A 19,271-nucleotide genomic window follows, 5' to 3' on the forward strand; every position below is an offset into this window, starting at 1 on the left:
TAGAAACAGCACTTAATGGGGAATCTTTCAGTGTAAAAATCACTTCGGTGTAATACTCACTTCCCCGACAGGAAGGCTACTAAATTCACAAGGCTACATTGATTTGTTCTGAAGCGAACGGGCGGCAGTAGGTATCGGGCTATGCCACAGAGTTAGTCCGGTATGTAGACAACGAGTAGAAAAAATGTTGTCCCCGTCACTTGAACGTAGGGAGCACAGGGTTGTCTCAAAGTTCGGCGCGAGTGCTTGCTAATGAGGCACCGTGGTGCGCGCTTCAAATTTTTTTCCCGGCATCCGCTCCGATTTGAAGTCCGAAATTTGTACCAATGCTCATCACAAAGATGTGGCTTTCACACAAAAAATATGTAACAAAATCGAAGGACCTCGCCGGACGGGCTTGCATGAATTGAGATGAAATCATCCACTCACCAAGTAACATCACATTTGCTCTGTTTATGAGTGTGATATTATTTGGTACGTGCACCAATATGCGCGATGATTGAGCTCATCGATACGCGAGGTCGACGTTCACGTCATTTCGTAACAAGGACCGAACTCCCGTCTTATTAGATGATTGTGATCGTGAGTTTCGAAGGCCCGGAACGCGGAGCTGTGAACGTGACCACCATCATGGTTGCCCTACCAGTTTCCTTTTGCCAACGTTACCATATAGTTGAGTTTTAATTTCAATTAAAAACTACAAGTTCTGATAGATGTAATTAATAGAATTTCAAAACACAACAGAGGCCCTGACAGACTATGGGTACACAGAAGGACGACACGAACACAAGAGGAAAAAAAACTTTTTCTGTCACAGGACACAACTTTTAATCAAAGAAGCAATTCTTAATCAATATAATAACAATTAAATTATATAACAACTTTTATTATAATAAGTCTGAGATTCCCATACGTGAGCACTATTATTGCGACACTAACAATTTCTCAAAGCCAACATTATCTTATAGCGGGGGAAGTGCTGTAAGGAATTTCACGCACAACAAGGAAGTAAAGTTGCATATATGCTTTGTTCCATTATGACACAGGTTTTATTATTTAGTTTCTTGTTCAAGAACGAGCGCAGACTTATGGTAATAATTCAATTCAGAAAATTCTATCAAAACAATCAATAGCCAGCACTAATGGAGGGCAATCAACAGCATCAGAGGGAACCAGTTTCTGGAAGCACTACATTCTCCAACACGTAAACAACAGAAGGAAATAATCTATCCATTGAAGCACCATAAAATCATTCTCGCGACCCCATTTAGTCGAACATTATGAAATGCAATTTTTGTTGTAACAGACACTACAAACCTTACTTTGTTTTATAAATCCGCTAGAGGTATCCACGCTAACATGTACAGAATAGACATGGTAGGATGTCAAAACAAAGCGAGCTATCACACCCTCTTTCCCACTTTGCTCCAAAGCGGGACCACCTTCTCTCACTCTATACAACCAAAGCGAAGAAACAGCGTATGCTTTGTTCGTCCAGGGGTGGGCGACTCACTCTCTCACACATTCCTTTTCCTTCCTTCCCCAAACGGGAGACATATTCAACGTCGATTGCCACTCCAAAGTTTGCACAGAAGCACTATTTTTTATTGGACATATAAGAAAGTCAACATCATTCAATGTTAGAAACAATACTCAATCAAAATGAGAGATATTACAAATTTAATTACTTTGATTTTTTAAATAATATCTTGAGAAGGCGCCACATGGAGAAACCGGTTCCCTTTGATATTGTTGATCGTTCTCTATTAGTGCTGGCTATTGATTGTTTTGATAGAATTCTTCATAACCGAATTATTTCCTTAAGCCTGCACTGGTTATTTAATAAGAATTGTCATGTTGGAACAAAGCATATGCAACTTAGCTTCCCTGTTGTGCTCGAAATTCCTTGCAGCACATAGTAAGAAGGTCCCCACAATAGTCATAATGTTGGCTGTGGAAAATTGTTAGTGTTGCAATAATAATGGTCACATCTAGGAATCTCAGGCTTGTTATAATAAAAGTAGTAATTTTATTCTGATCATATTGATTAAGAATGTCTTCCTTGATTAAAAGTGTCCTGTGATAGAGAAAGTTAATGTTTTACTTCCTCTTGTGTTTGTGTCACCCCTCTGTGTGTCCATGGTCTTTCAGGGTCTCTGTTCACAATTCGATTGATTACTTACATCTATCAGAGCTTGTAATATCCATTGAAATTAAGATCCCCCTGAGATAATGTTGGCTGTAGGAAAGTGGTAGTGTCTCAATGATGGTAGTCACATATAGCAATCTCAGACTTGTTGTAATAAAAGTTGTAATTTTGCTTGTTATTATATTGATTAAGAATATATTCTTGATTGAAAGTCGCATCCTGTGATACGGATTTTAATTCCAATTAATTGGAAAGTTGTGTGTATGATATGATGATTACTACTAATAAAAATATTATATGCATTAGGTTTGATTCTTTCTGTGCGATACAACTTCAATGCTATTGCATCATACCAGTAAGAAGTGTATTCTTTATTATAGGAATTGTATTGTCTTGTGTTTTGTTTCTTCTGTTTCAAGTCGTGAAGGTTTTTTGCTGCGTTTTTCTCCTTCACATACCTTGGCAACATAATTGGCACAATTCCCAGCACCATTTGCATTTAAAAACTATGTTGACAATATAATTGGCTTTAATAAACGTATTTCCACTTGTAGTCTTTGTGTATGAATCTTCTTTGCATGTCTATACTTGCACGTTGTAAGACCATGGGTCATAAAACCCTCTGCCTACGCGCCACCCACCGATACCGTGCAGCTGCGGCGTCTGGAAAAATTCGCATGAGGAGCCGCAAGGCGGCTAATGGAGGTGACTCGCCCAGGCTGTATACTACTTGGAGGCAAGGGCCGAAAAAGGAAAATGGAACACAGCCGTCAAGCTTCATACAAGCGAACTTGAAGCGACCTTGGGACCTCTGCGCCCCCAACATTGAGAATGTCGGAAAAGGTCAATAGGCTAATCGCTTTTTTAATATTGACTTCGTTAACTTCGAAAACAGTCTCCAACATATCTGTCGCAATATATTCGGTGTTATACTACGTTTTCCGAGGTGAGTAGGAGTAAGGTGTGCTCATACTCAGTGACCGCGCTGCGAAGTCTGCGTCACAAGTATGCAGCCGAAACAAAAAATATCTTCAATTTCACGAACAGTAATTATCTCAGTTTGTCTTCACGCATAAACGAGGTGTATGTCTACGTATGATGTTCAGCTATTTCTTTTTCCGATGGGAGAGCTCCTCAGTATCGTTGTCAGTTTTCATGAACTGGAGCAAATAAATTCGGCACGCGCTTCACGTGGATGGGGTTAAAGAGCGACCTTCACTTGGCAAATGTCCGAGTGCAGTTCGTACAACCTCACAAAATAACATTTAAATTAGATTACATTCGCATCAGGAGGTGGGGAGAACCCTGTAAGAAGAAATGCCGAGTGATTCTATGTGGGGTAGATGTAGTGGCGTCAGCTGAAGAAGCTGAAGACAAGCAGCTGTGCTAGGGCACGTGACAGCGGATTAGCCCGAATGCAGTCATTCGGAAACTGGAGCCGTTCTGGGAACCACGCATGTAAATACTTCGGTTGATTAAACGTTTTGTTTTCTGGGACTCCGTTACAGTAGTTATGTTCTTAAATAATTTAACGACACGTTCACTGGAACACCCTGTATATCCGATCTTTCACTCAAACTTTTAGGACATATGGCAAAATATCATGGAAAATGCATCCATGCATGCGTCCTGCGTTTATGTGAATGTTTTTGAACATGGCCCCTTGCCAATGCTTTTGTTTGGCCAGACCCCTCCTTCCTTGCACTTCTTTCCGGGTCAAGGTGGCAAGGATATTCGTTTATGTTCCTAATATGTTTATTACTACCACCTAGAGCAGTTAACTATTCCTTTGAAGCATTACGTACCACTTCGCGGGTCGGAATCCGCTGCAGCATGTCCTCTACCTCAGCACCGTCGAGGTCATCCAATGTGTCAAATCTTCCTCGATAACTCACGCCTATGCTGGCCACCGACAGCGAAAGGAGCTCCCTCGTGTGTGGAGGTAAAGTCACCGAGTTTCTCAGCTTCAAGGAGTCCACCTGCAGAAAAGTCGAAGCAAGAATATTAACCATGAATTAGTGGAAACTACGAATCACTTTCGTGAACACGCCGCTGTCATGAACAGAGATACATTGTGCACGCTTGAAAGCTCACGAAGTTCGGCTGGTTCACAGCGTTGATATCCTCCCACACCGATGATCCGCTGTATGTCAGACTCCTTCTCACCGTTACGGACGTTGTACGAAATAAGACGACGTCCGGCTTCGTTCCCCTAAAGAATGACATGTAAGGGTGTAGAACAGTTGCATAATCGAACTGGATTCATATATATGCGAATGCGAAAGCCAAGCGAAAATACACTGTGCAAGCAGGTCGGCTGTCTCCGTAGCTCTGCAGTTTCCCTCTCTCCCCTATTGCACGTGCGGCTACCTTATTGGCAACACTCCGACAAAAAGGAGTAGAATCTCAGGGTGAGGCGCACGGAGTGTCTTTTCCGAATCCACGCAGAGAACGATGCCGGCCTACTAACACCTATCACACTATTTTTTTACACCTATCCGAGCGTATGTTATCTACCCAAAGAGAGAGTTTATATTGTGAGTGTAAATGGGAATTAGGAATCCAAGGGTTCCTGCTGCGGGCGTATGAAGGGTAGTCTATGGTACGCCTTGTTGCACCAGGCAGTCTGGCAACGCTGTATTCTGTGCACGTGCACGTGCACTGCCGCTCCCGCGCATCGGTTTTCGAGTTTTTGAGTACTATCTCGTTTTGCTGGCGTTTTTGGAGTTCTGGAGTTTTCGTTTGAATGAAATGTCGCAGAAGTTTCTACAAAAGAAGCCCGGAAGGGAACCCGCCAACCTGCAATAACGACGGGAAAAGTCACCGATCACGTGCCTCATAGAGGAAGTATGCAGCGGCGTGCAAGGCAAGTTACAAATGAGAGCACGAACTCTAACCTACTCTTGAAATGGGCGTCACGTCGTACACCGTTCTAAACATATACGTCAGTGCCTGCAGGTGCAGGTACGATGTAGGTTCTTCCTCATTGTGCCGTGTGCGACTTAGGCTCCATCTGATATATCCATCGTGGTTTCGTCCAGATATTCGACAAATATTTTCGAGATTACATCCTCACAATCATCATGACACCATCTGGCTGTCGTCAGATGACATTACCGCGCACATGTCCCACATCAAGATTCTTTAGGAAACCAAGAAAATGCAGGAAACACCACCTAATCCTGACTCAGTCCAACTACCAGTACAAATGACGGTATGATTACATTATAGGCTAGTTACTCGCAGTTCATGTGCTGCAGCTGTATGGTATGCAGTGTGCAGCAGCTCGCCGAAATATTCATTTCGTCACTAAGTGGTACGATTACTGACTTCTGGAAATTCAGGTTCTGGAGCGTGATACTATGGTGGGGGGGGGGGGGGGGAGTTCGACAGCCCAGGAGCGTCAGGTTCGAAAGAACATGGCAAGGACCCAGGAACAATAACGAGCAACTTTAATGCAGAATGGCTGCACTACTGAACAATCGCAAGAACCTCCGTCTTCTTCAAAACAGTGGTGCACAGCTTATTGGTCAGTTACGGTGGGCTCCAGGGTCATGTTGTATTGTTGACTGATTAGATGAGTCACAAAATTAGTGAGCCCATCTTCCTTATCTTTTAGCCTACCACTCCCTATATCCTTAATTTACTGATTTGCTTTATTTTCCCCAACCAAGTCAGCAACTGAGGCCAGTTCTAAAACTCTGCCCCAGGGTCATGTTGCATACATGAAACGGAACTTCATACAGACAGAAGCAGCAGAAACAGGGCTCGCAACTTAAGATGGATACTCAAAACGTGAACACACACAGTGCGCTTATAGTGGACTAGAATGAGTGGTGTGCTGTGCGGATGTTCCTGCCAATTGATGGTGCCACTCGCGTCTCGACAGCACGCGGCTCAATCGCCTCTCACGGATTTCTGCCGAACTATAGTGATCACGTGACAGTTCCAGTGCTCTTAGCCCAAGAGCATGAGTTTCATCCTTCTTGCATGCGCTGCGTAGCAACTTGAGCAGGGACAGAGCTTGAACAATATGCCAACGTGGATCCCGTTTTTGAAACAGGTTATCTGCACGTTATCTGTGTATTATCTCAGCTGATGTCGGGACGCGCACGCTTCAATAACAAGAGAAGCAAAGTTTACCAAGCCGACTTCGATATTTTGCAGTCTGCGTAGGGAAGACTGCTTGTCCATCATCTTTACCTCACATGTTAAAGAGAGATGCACTGTCTGAATGTGGTCTCCACATATGCCTCGGTTTGAAATATCGGCTGAGGCACTTCCCGACATATTTCCTTACCTAGACGGGTAGAAATCCAGCGAACCGGTAGAGATGTAGGAAGGGAGTTGCCTCAGGACAGAAGCCGCCGATATTTCGAACAGAGACTGCTCTTCTTCTAGGCACCGTCCTCATCATTATGATGAGGACGGTGATAATGAGGACGGTGCCCAGAAGAAGAACAGTCTCTGTACGAAATATCGGCGGCTTCTGTCCTGAGGCAACTCCCTTCCTATTTCCTTACCTGTTCGGTACATTGTCTGCCCTCCTACGTTAACTTACATAGGCGGCCGAACACGATTTAGTTGTTCTGATTCTACACGTCTACACTATTTTTGATTCTATACATGCCTACACGTTGTATTGTATAGGTACGTGTGTCACGTAGAAATGAAGAAATATTAATATTATTCGGGGCGCAGGTGTACGCCAACGTTCAGCCTCTGCACACATGCTTGGTAACGAACACAGGCGATTAACTTCAAAGCAATTGATTTCCTTTACGGCGTTTGACATGTTTAGGGCCAAGTTACGTCTGTTTTCTTCTGTCTATCTTTTCTTTTTCTTTCTTCTTTTTTTTTCCAAATGCTTCATTACGGAGGCAACCTCGCACGGGTAGACGCTCCCCGAAAAAGCGCCTCAAGCGTAGCTTTTCGAATAGTGAAACGCTTCGTGAGAGAAGCGATGGCGATGACACTCCTCACTCATTCGCATTCAAATAAAGTTCCTATAAGAGAAGCCGTCGTGTTGCTGGACGAATGGAAGCAGGGACTGGGCAACAACAGTAACAACTCCTAATTCCTCAAAGACCTACGCATTAGCGCAGCATGGCAACAGCAATTAGAAGGCTCTCTTTTCTTCTTGGAGGCGCTGGCCCTGAGGAAAGCATGAGGAGACAGCGCCATTTGTTTGATCTTGTTTGCCACCTGGTAACTATACCTATTGATGGCTCGGTGAGTGGTCGCTTATGATGACAGTTGCGCATCTCGAGAGCAGGGGAAACAAAACTGATCATTCCGTCAACACAAAGAAGAGGGAAAAGTCTGAACTTGGGATTCGTGCATATCTCGAACAACATGCTGTGCTGAAAGACAGTTTTCGGTTCGAAACATTCTGACGAGAAAATTAGTAAATACACATATGCGCTATGGCATTAAATTATGTGGAAAATATATACACAACATGTCAAGGTCAAAATCAATGTGAAGTAATATGTATTGGCTGTAAGTACTGGTATTCTATGCTGCATGTTATGTGAGGGAACATAAATATTGCACCGTCTTTATGCAGATTCGGCAACGGTAAAGTAAGGTGTTGCCGAGGGAGGGTCTCGACAGCGGAAACAAAGGAGCATAGTGTTTATGTTACTTTTATTTGGTAGCGGTAGCGGTATCGCGTTACTTTTTAAAATGTTTAGTGAGGGAAGGGAGGGTCTCGACAGCGGAAACATAGGAGCATAGTGTTTACGTTACTTTTATTTGGTAACGGTAGCGGTATCGCGTTACTTTTTAAAATGTTTAGTGAGGGACGAGTCCGCCCCAGTTTCGTTCATTATAGGTGTCGTGTAAGGATGATGACGACAAAGACTCATCCGAGACCGGCTAGTCGTCTGATTACGAGACAAGTTGAGCGAAAGGCTTCAGCTGGACTCCGGCCTTACTTTAGAAAAAGCGGTGAACACGGCTCGCAATTCGGAGGCTGTCCAGGGACAACAGCCGACCATTCGCGGGGGTTTGGCCCCGAGCACTCCCTCTACTGACAGTACGGGACTCGACAGTACCGGACTCGACGCGGTGACATCAACGCAACATCCTGGTCAATGCGTGAGACGCCTACAGCCATCGCGACGCGCGGAACCACGAAACGCGGCCGGACACAATGCTCAGGCACAGCACACTCCTTGTCGATGGTGTGGCTCTCTACAAACACATCAGAGGGCATAACCCCCGGCACAGGGCAAGCAACGTAACCGCTGCAAGAAGCTTGGACACTTCGGTGCGGTTTGCATGTCAGCCAAGACTGACAACCAAAGGAGACAGCCGCGACGCAAATTTTCCAGTCGGCGACAGAGTGAGAATTCAAAGTCAGGTGTAGTGGAAGTTTTCCTTGGCGACCTGAGAGACACGTCATCCAACGACCCCTGGTTCATTACGGCCCAAGTGAATAGAACGAACGTCAGGTTCAAAGTGGACACTGGCGCTGATGTGACAGCTGTACCAAAATCAGCTCTGCCCCGTAGCATCCTCTCCTCTTTGCAACGGTCCACAAAGGAGCTCTATGGACCCGCAGGACCTTCTGTTGATACCATAGGTCAGGTGGAAATCGACGTCACATGGAACGGATATACAATACGGGAGCAAATATTTGTCATCCAAGCTCTAAGGGACGCCCTTCTGGGTAGACCAGCTATACGGGCGCTCAACGTACTGCCACAAATCCTCGCGGTAGATGAATGCCCATCAGGCGACCCAGTAGCGTCCAAGATCTCTTCGGGCCATTAGGACACATGAAGGCTGTCTATGGAATCAAGTTAGTACCTGGTGCTACACCCCATGCGGTTAATTATCGAAGGCCCATTCCGCTCCTACCAAGCCTGCAGGCCGAACTAAGGCGCATGGAAGATCTTGGCGTCATCAAAAAAGTAGACCGCCCCACAGAATGGTGCGCGTCAATTGTCGTGGCGGAAGGCTACGCATCTGCGTCGACTACGCGTAGCTCAATAAGCAGATCATACGTGAGCGACTCATCATGCCGACGGTCGAGGAGAACCTCAGCAGTATTAGAGGGGCGAAACTCTTCAGCACACTAGACGTAAATGCGGGCTATTGGCAAGCGCCTCTCTCACCGGAAAGCTCTGAGCTCACTGTCATATATTACCTGTACTATTAAGTCACTGTATTATCCACGTCCATACAACCTGCCCCGATTGTTGTGCTGGCAACCAGGGGATTCTCAAGATGGCGGAATAAAGAGTGTACCGTGAATCTGACGGTGCGTGCTTCACCAAGAGGTCAGAAGCCTTCTTGGATTGATCACTTACTTTGTCAGGTTCATTCCTAACCTAGCCCAGCTAACAGCGTCTTTACGCTCCCTGACAAAGAAGGAAACACTATGGAACTGGACAACAGAGCATCAAAAAGCACTGGACCAGCTAAAAGACGTGCTCACTCACAGCAGCAACCTGGCCTACTTCGACCAGAACAAAACCACCCATCTCACAGTTGATGCAGGTCCAAAGGGATTAGGAGCCATCCTCGCGCAGGATGGTGGTGACAGAACTCGTGTAGTGGCATATGCCAGCCGTAGCCTTACAGAGGCAGAAGAACGCTACTTGCAAATCGAGAAAGAGACTCTTGCTGCGGTCTGGGGCCATAGAGCACTTCAATATCTACCTCTACGGAACCTGTTTTGTGCTACACACTGACCACAAACCGCTTGTGAATATTCTGACAAATCCAAGTTCGCGACCATCTGCAAGGATTGAACGACTGTGTCTACGAATTCAGCAGTACAGCTTCACTGTACAACACCAGAAAGGATCAGAAAATCCTTCAGATTACATGTCTCGACATCCTGTAGGGCAAACCAACCCCAGGTTTCGAACCAGGAAGGTACCTGACGAGTATGTCTTACTCCTGTCAAGAATCGCAGTACCTCGTGCAATAAACACCGAGGAAGTCATTAAGGCAACATTGGCCGATGTCACGTGTCAAGAACTCACAGAAGCAATTCAAGCATGCCCCTCTATGAGGCATGTTCTGTGGAATAAGCCGCACGTCAAACCCTACGAGCCTCTCGAGACTGAACTGTCTGTGACGCCACAAGGTCTCATACTGCGAGGCACAAGGTTACTGCTCCCTTCAGGTCTTCAGGAACGTGCAGTTCAGCTTGCCCACAAAGGACACATGGGCATGGTGAAGACTAAACAACTGCTCCGCGAGTCCGTTTGGTTTCCCAAAATGGATACCCTCGTAGAAAAGGCAGTACGCAATTGCATCCCATGCCAAGCTATCACACATGGACCAAAACGCGATCCTCTAAAGCCAACTCCCCTGCCTGACGGGCCATGGGAAAACCTTGCGATGGACTTTGCAGGCCCATTTCCGAATGGAAAGTATCTTCTGGTACTTGTAGATGAATGTTCCCGTTTCCCGGTTGTGGAAGTCGTTCCGTCAACCGCAGCGTCATCAACCATAGCAGAGCTAAGAAGAACTCTGTCACAATTCGGCATCCCGAAGCAAATAAAAACTGACAACGGACCTCCTTTCAACTCCTCAGAGTTTAAACTCTTCGCACAGGAACTCGGTTTCCGACATCACAGAGTTACTCCGTTGTGGCTTGAAGCGAATGGAGAGGCAGAACGCCTCATCCAAACACTCATGAAAGCGATTAAAGCGTGCCATGTGGAAGAGCAGGACTGGATGCAGAAAATACATGACTTTCAGCTCTGCTACCGTGCTACTGCGCACACCACTACAAAGCTTTCGCCATATGAGCTTCTCTTTGGAAGGAAAATGTTGACCACCTTGCCGAGTTCGGTACACCGTGAGACCACGGACACACGCGACGCTACTCTCTCGAACGATACAATAGCAAAACAAATATCGAAAGCACGAGCAGACGAAAAACGACATACGAAGGAACACACTCTTCAAAAAGGAGATGCTGTTTTGGTCAAACAAAAGAAGGTTAGTAAGTTGACGTCGACATTTGACCCGGTGCCTTATGTTGTCGTAGAAGTCATAGGCAGTCAAATTTCAGCAAAATCATATCACACGGAATGCAAGCTTCTTCAAAAAACTTGGAGCGGAGTACAAGCACACACCTAACGTAGAAAACAGCAACGAAGACGACGAACTGCTTGATGACACCAGACGCGACGACCCACAAAACCAAACCAGTGACGATCCACCAGATGATGATCGACACCACGACGGTGTTTCCGCACAGGACTCTGGTTCTCCCAACCGGTACCCCATCAGAGGTTCAAGAGGTGTGCCACCAGAGAGGTTCAACTATACCTAGAGCTGCAAGAGGGAGAGCTGTGACTTTTGAAGCTTTTGTTATCTCGCGTTATCCATTTGTGTTTTCACCTATATTTCTTCCAGAAATCGTTTCTACATAAAAGGTGGAGGGGGAATGTCATATATTACCTGTATTATTATGTCACTGTATTATCCACATCCATACAACCTGCCCCGATTGTTGTGCTGGCAACCAGGGGATTCTCAAGATGGCGGAATAAAGAGTGTACTGTGAATCTGACGGTGCGTGCTTCTCATCATATACCAAGCAACACAACACTCACCACGTTTATCACCCCGCTTGAGCGATATCAGTTTCTGAGTCTACCATTCGGAATCTCGACAGCGCCTGAATTCTTCCAACGGGAAATGCTGCGCATCTGAGAAGGCCTGGAAGGGACAGTGTGTCATATGGACGATATCCTCATTTACGGCAATGACGAAGCTGAGCACGATCGACGCCTTAACGCCGTGCTCAGTAGGTTGAAGAAAGCTGTGTTACACTTAACTCCAAAGAGTGCCAGTTCCGCAAAACTAGGATACCTTTTCTTAGACACATTCTCGACGCAAAGGGCATATCGTCGGACCCTGAGAAAACTGAAGGAGTCCGAAAAATGCCATCACCGAAAAATGTTGCCGAACTGCGTACATCTTCGGCATGATAAATCACCTGATGAAGTTCATACCCGGCCTAGCGGAAAAGACGAAACAGTTAAGGGACCTTCTCTCGTCAGACGCAGCCTGGGTGTGGAGCCTTCAGCAACAGGAAGCTTTCGAAAGCATCAAAGACGAGTTGACAAGAACTCCGGTCCTCACATATTACTCGCCCAACAGACCGCTCACGTTGTCAGTCGACGTATCGTCTTATGGCCTAGGCGCGGTGATACTGCAAGAAGACTGGGATGGACACCATCGTCCTGTAGCGTACGCATCTCGGGCGCTAAGCAAGACTTAACAGCGTCACGTGCAGGTGGAGAAGGAAGCTCTTGCAAGTACGTGGGCCTGCGACAAGTTTCGAATGTACGTCTTGGGACTACGCTTTCATGTGCAGACTGACCACAAACCTCTGGTCCAAATTTTTTCCACGAAGAGGCTCGATGAACTTACTCCTCGCATGCAGGGCCTGCGGTTACACACGCTGGGGTACGATTTCTCCATCTCACACGTTCCGGGAAAACAGCTCTTCACAGCTGATGTGCTCTCCAGGAATCCGGTAATATGCAACGGGGACTGGGATGCATACCTTGCAAGTGCAATTGGAGAGTATGAGGCTCTCACAATCGACCTCCTACCTGCTTTAGCCAACATGCTAGAACGAATCAGGAAAGCCTCGGCACAGGACAAGACTTTAACACTCATCGCCGAGTGCTGCACGACGCAGTGTCCTCCACAAGCAGTTCTCTCTCCAGAGTGTCGGAAGTTCGCCAGCGTCGCCGACGAACGAGCCGTGGTGGACGGTCTCCTACTAAGGGGAGGACGACTTGTCATTCCCGCAGCCATGAAACACGAGGTGATGGCGGGTCTACACACGGGACATCAAGGCGTCACAAGATGCCGCGCGAGAGCTAGAGAAGCTGCGTGGTGGCCAGGCATCAGACTTCATCAAGCGGTGTCCCACTTGCCAGATGCCATTAAGACCAGGTACAGAGCCCCTGATGCAGACCCCCCCCCCCCCCCCGGAGCGGCCGTGGACGGTAGTGGGCATGTACCGTTTCTATGCAAATCGACGAAACTATCTCGTGGTCGTAGATTATTTTTCGAAGTTTTTTTTTTTAAATCTCGCACCTCAAGACGACAACAGCTGCGGACATCATTGCAGAACTACGACCAATGTTCGCTCGCTATGGCATGCCGGAAGTCGTACGATCAGACAACGGCCCACAGTTTGCGTCGGCAGAATTCAGCCGGTTTCTTGCGACGTGTGGCTCTACACACGTTACGTCAAGCCCATACTAACCCCAAAGCAACGGGCAGGCAGAACGGGCCGTACAGACAGCAAAATCTTTCATAGCCAAATCACCGCATATTCATGAAGCATTACTGGCTCATCGAACAACACCAAGAACATGCGGATATTCTCCCGCAAAACTACTAATGGGCCGACAACTCCGTTGCAACGTACCGGTCATGCCTACGACGCTGGCTCCATCTTGGCCGCATCTACAAAGGTATCGAAAACGATACGAACAGGAACAACGCAGCCGTGCGGATCTTTGCTGGCACCGCAGCACATGGCAGAGTTTATAGTCAAGGGCCTACACCAAGGTCATACAAGGTCCAGACGCCTTTCGGACTTACCAGAAGAACGACGAAACATCTTCAGGAGGGGGCGGCAGCAACAAAGACAATGCCTTCGAGTCCGAATGGGACTGAAGAAAGCGACAACGTTGTACGTACGCGTTACGGACGAATTGTAAAAGAGCCTGAGCGCTACGGTTACAAACAGTTGTAATTCTATGCTAAACTATGTTTTAGTTATTCACTTCAAAGACTTATTGTGTTAACACCAAAACGGGGAAGGTGTCGTGTAAGGATGGTGACAACAAAGACTAGTGTAGGTTTTTGTAGCGCGAGCTATAGAGTGCGTGCTGGGTTGGAACATTAAACGTGTTATCGTTGTACCGGGCAGTTGCTTCTCAGTCTCTCCTATAAGTCATACCGCTCGACTACGACAATAGGAAACGAAAGGGCTCATATGTTGCAAGATGGTGCGGTTGAACCTTGAGACCATTCCGTCCGACTGAGGATGTAGCGGTGTCGTGCGTGTCTCCGCTTGCCAATATATTTCCGTATTTCCTGGAACACCTGAGACTCGAAGTACCGGCCGAAGTTGATCCGAGTGCAGTTGGATTGGCTCGCCGAAGCGTGAAACCCATTCATTTACCAATGCCTCGTTTAGCTCGTGTTCGGTTGTGCGGAAATTATCTCGAAGCACAAAGATCCCAAGCCCGGCACCATTCTTCAACATCTCGTTTTTATTGCACCCAGTAGTATCTTTCCCGAACTTCCGAGAGAGTCTTATTCACTCCATAGTGGCCGCCCCCGGAACTACTGTGAATCACGTGCGGGACATTCTTTCTAAGCATCTCTGCGAGTATAGGCTGATGTTTCTAAGTCTTTCCATCTGCTGACTCTCATACTCGGTATAAAAGACTATCATGCAATTGAAGCCATAGGGACCGGGTGCCCTGTCGCATTCAGGCCGTTGGCCTATATTGGGTTCTCCATCCTTTGCCATTCATATATATTCCCTGTTGCCGGTGATATCTATGCCGATCGCGCAGGTCCTATGCTGAGAATTGCCAGCTTGTGCTGAAATGGGTTGTCTTCCAGAGCGAGGCGCTGGTTACAGCGACCGCAGCCCGTGTTGGAGCAGGGTAATCTGTGCAGTCCATCGGCGTTTGCGTGGTTGACGCCTCGACGGTGTTTTGAAGTAAAGTCGTACTCCTACAGGGTTTGAAGCCAGCGGGCAACTTGTCCCTCTGGGTTGCGAAGGTAAGAAGACATTGCAAGGCTGCGTCGTCTGTCCTGAGAGTAAAGTGCCGACCGTGGAGGTAGTAGTGGAAATGTTTAACTTATTTGACACAGGTCAGTAGTTCTTTCCGTGTGAAACGATCATTTATTCCGCGCTATCGAAGAGCTCTGCTGAAGGATAGAAACATTTCCTCTTACCCATTCTGCACCCGTGAGACGACAGCACCAATGCCAGTTTAGCTGGCGTCTGTGTCCAGGATAAATATGACGTCTGGCATAGGAAAGTCAAGCACAGGATGAGTCGTTAACGAGGACTTCACTGCGAGGAACGCGTCGTTGCATGTAGGAGACCGGTGGAAAGGCTGTCCTTTGTTCAGCAGCTGGTAGAGAGGGCCGGTCAATTCAGCAAAGTGTGGGACAAATGACCTGTAGTAGGAGCACGATCACAGAAATATGCGAAGGCTGGGCTTATCTGTGGGTGCGGGCTACACCTGAATGGACTACACTTCTGCAGAATCAGCCTGGACTCCGCTGGCCGAGACGAGATTTCCAAGAGAGACCACAGACGGCATGGGATTAAGCTTCACATTTGCTTCGCGAAGCGACGTGAACACTTGGCGTAGGCGGTAGGGGTGCTGACTCAACATCAACGTCCTGCTGTGGACAATGATGTTGTCAATGTAGACGAGACAGACTTCAGGAGGTAGATCAGATCAGACGGACTCCATGAGGCGTTGAAAAGTAGCCGGTACATTACACAAACCAAGTGGTATAACCTGGAACTGTCGCAAGCCCCGACCAGTTGTAAATGCAGTCTTTTCCTTGTCCTTCCGGGCTAATTCAACCTGCCCGTACCCACTCAAAATCTTGTCGAACCGCCCTTTTTCTTGACGAGCACGATAGGAGATGCCCACGGACTGGCAGAAGGTTCTATAATATTCCGATTTTAAGTCTCCAGCAGTAACTGGTCCACCTCAGAAGTGCTAGCCAATGGAACGCGTCTTAGAAACTACTTGATGGGAGAGGCATCGCCAGTATCTATGTCATGTCATATTAGTCCTACCAGGGTCCGCCGGGGAAAACGAGAAAATGTCGGGAAATTCCAGGAACAAGGCGCGTATCCACGTCTTTGTTCCCTGTAAGAATGCCGAGTTTGCACAGTAGACAAATACATCTACGTAGCTAAGTAGGGACGCCTTGGCGTGACTGGGAGGGCTCGGTAGGTGGTATCCTCCCCATAATGTGCAGCATGTACTGTAGGGGACACGGTTGTCTAAAATCAGCACTCCGTGGTTTATCTCATCTCAGATCTCCAGGTGTTGCAAGACTATTTCTTTCGAGTAATTAACACGTGCAGCACATGGTCCACCTTCAAACACACTATTGGCGCAACACTTTCAAGCGCAATCGAGGTAATATGGGACAGCGAAGTACCGACAGGCGATTTTAGCTAACCGTGTCCCCAACAGCGCTTGCGAAATATGGGAGCATTTCGCCAGTCGCTGTCACTTGTGCAGCGTAATAGATGGAGTAACGTCGAGCACACGAACCGGCACCACTTCGCCTTCATGACGAACGTGTTCAATACTAGCACTATTCGGAAGGTTGAGGCATGACACTGATCGGATGGGTGCGGATTGCACCCCCAGCTTTATTACCGGAAAGGCACGCTATAATGCGTCGCCATTGGTGCTGGGACCCAGCCACCAAGCGCATCCTCGAGGTGGATTACCAATGAGGACGAAGTGAAACCGAAACCCTAGGGGCATGTGCCACAGAACGAGACCACGAGCTACTAATATCCCATGAGTTCGTGGCTGTCCTGGACATGGTTCAGGTGCAGAAATCTTAGACGGTTGCCTCGACCGCGCCGTATTAGGCACAATTATTTTCAGACCAAATGTTACAAGGTTCCGCCCCCTTAACCTCAGACCGTTCTATCCCGAAGAAATCGAAGTGTCCGTGCCCTTCTCCTCGTACCTCTTCCTCATCCTCCTAACAATAAGAAACAACGCTCCCTTTCTTGCCATGGCTTGTGCCGTTCTTCTGGCTTACTCTTGCAGATTCGGAACTATTCCATTGTATATTCAGTATTAGAGAGATATTCTATTCGATTAGTACGTATAACGTGTCATATATTCGATTCAGGATTCCACACAAATACACAGTATTCGCTTCGCTATTCGAAAGATAAACAAGTGTAGCACAAGTGTGCCGAGTAATTGCGCAGGCCTAATAATTTGGCAGCGGAATATTCGCAGAGGCAGAAACGCATGACTCACTGAATCAATTCGTAGAAACGCTGCGTGAGATCGGCGTTCCGATTAGCCTTGTAAAGCGGAGCCACCCCAATGAAGGTGAAGCAATCTCCGTCCGTGTCGTAACGTTTCAATCGATTCTGAATCATCTGAAGGAATAAGCACCATAAAGATGTCACATGAGTGATGTATGCGCACATACCTGGTAGCATAGCGCCTGTAACGAGACCATGCTAAATCAACCTCAGATTACCTAAAATAAGGTAGTCGAATATGGATATGGTATGGTAGGAGGAGCTTTGGTCGTTGACGCATCCATTACCACCTAATCAAAGCAGCTGTTCTTCAAGAGCAGCTGGGATTATTGGTCTACTCTTATTTATCTACGACAATTTTCATGGCGCCGAAACTAAATCTTAAGTAGCACACCCCTTCACGCCATTTTCTGACACTAATCGGCAAGTGACTTGGTCGTGGGACTTAGTTTGCTAACTTACGTCCACTTGAGCCCTTAGTCTCGTAACTCAGCTGACATTCTTACACCGATCCCTCATAGTCCTCGGAATTCCGTTTTACACGTGCATCTCCACGAAATGGAAAAATTCCCGGAAATTTTGTTCGTTCTGCTTATGCACCGTGAAACTACGTTCTGTCGCATACCTGCTACTGACTGACACTCTAGCGATGTGCTTTGAATCCTGTATAGTCGTGTTCAGCCTAAGAACACACGTCCAAGCCATGCCCTACATTGTTCCTATTGGCAGCTTCACACTACGATGCAACAAGTGGTAACTAACGCTGACACCATAGCACTTGGTGGCAGCGCTCCAGTATAATTTATCGGGCTGAATAGGTGTGTATATGGGGGGAGGCTCTGTAATGGGTGCATATCGTGCTGCTTCCACACGGGGAAAAGGGCAACAGGTTCTTTTGTTTCAAGGCAATGGCTTTTATACGTTTCACAATTAAAATTCATACGTTTTCGCGATAAGCGACTATACCGCACAACCGAAATGTGCCATTTCTGGCAAGAACCCAACATGCCAAATTTGTGCCGTTGCACGAAACCACGAAGCCATATTTTCTCTAATGTATCAGTATTGGGTACGATAACCTCCTTGGTCAGCGGGAAAGGCTCTCAGCATATTACCATAAGATCACTGCTGCAAGGAACTCTGTTCACTGATATACTGCTAGCAGGTACAATGAAGCTCACCTTTATTACGTCGACGACGCCTGATATATCCTTTTTATCTGTAGTTGGTGTGATCTCAGTGTCCAGTACACCAAAACTGCGAATTTTCTTAAGCCACAAGCTTCGTAGGGCTTCATTTTCGTCCGTTATAACCGTCTTCGTCTCTGAGAATGTCCTGAGGAAATGAGGAAATTGGGGGAATGAAATGAAAGATCTTGAGAGAATGAGAGACAGGGAACGATAACGGTTCCGAAAGTACTTTCTCATGAAGGGAGACAATGCGGAGGGGCCTCCGACTGGTGGTCTCCAGAGCCGTATATTAAAAGGGAGTCTGGCCATTAATGGGTCATGCCTATACCTGAAGCTCCACCCACTTTTTCAGCTTTCCGACCAATGAAGTCTTGAAATATGGGGCGCTATCAATCAGCCTATCCTCACTATTTGCCCCCTTATCCAACACGGGCAGCGCCATTTTGGGTGGCAAGTGGATTGGATGGGATTGAAATGGATACCTCTCGCAATCTGCAAAAGTAGTGGATTGTTAGCGCAAATTTGATGAGCGCCACCTAGGGAGCGTAAGGCACGTCGGGAATTGTCGTCTGCTTCCGTCGTTGTACTGCTGCCGGCAGAACCACCTGCTGGAACACATTCTGTTGTCGGTATGATTTTTAAACAAACTACATGAATAGTTGGAATATAAGAGACAGGAATGTTTATATCCATGAAATACATCAATTAAATATAAGATTGTACAGCACAGTGCCGTTTTGGTTACGATTTCGCTGTGATCGCAGTGTTCACTAGGCCTAACATCGGCGACAAAACGTATTATTTTCGGTTAGATATGAATGGATGAACGTACGTTGAAACTGATTTCCAAGAAACGTATATG

At 46.9% G+C, this 19,271-nt stretch overlaps 1 protein-coding gene across 2 annotated transcripts in view; it reads right to left on the reverse strand.

Moving 5' to 3' along the window:
* The window catches only part of LOC135388308 (uncharacterized), a 48,362-nt gene that overhangs the window by 18,408 nt on the left and 10,683 nt on the right, over window positions 1-19,271 (reverse strand). For both annotated transcript variants that reach the window (XM_064617773.1, XM_064617774.1), the window contains exons 5-8: window positions 18,401-18,554; window positions 17,209-17,333; window positions 4,244-4,361; window positions 3,955-4,128 (exon numbers count right to left, since the gene is read on the reverse strand). In XM_064617773.1, the coding sequence (XP_064473843.1) occupies window positions 3,955-4,128; window positions 4,244-4,361; window positions 17,209-17,333; window positions 18,401-18,554 (571 nt within the window). The remainder of the gene's footprint in view (window positions 1-3,954; window positions 4,129-4,243; window positions 4,362-17,208; window positions 17,334-18,400; window positions 18,555-19,271) is intronic.

Source organism: Ornithodoros turicata, chromosome 3 (genome assembly GCF_037126465.1).
Source record: "Ornithodoros turicata isolate Travis chromosome 3, ASM3712646v1, whole genome shotgun sequence".
NCBI classification, from domain to species: domain Eukaryota; kingdom Metazoa; phylum Arthropoda; class Arachnida; order Ixodida; family Argasidae; genus Ornithodoros; species Ornithodoros turicata.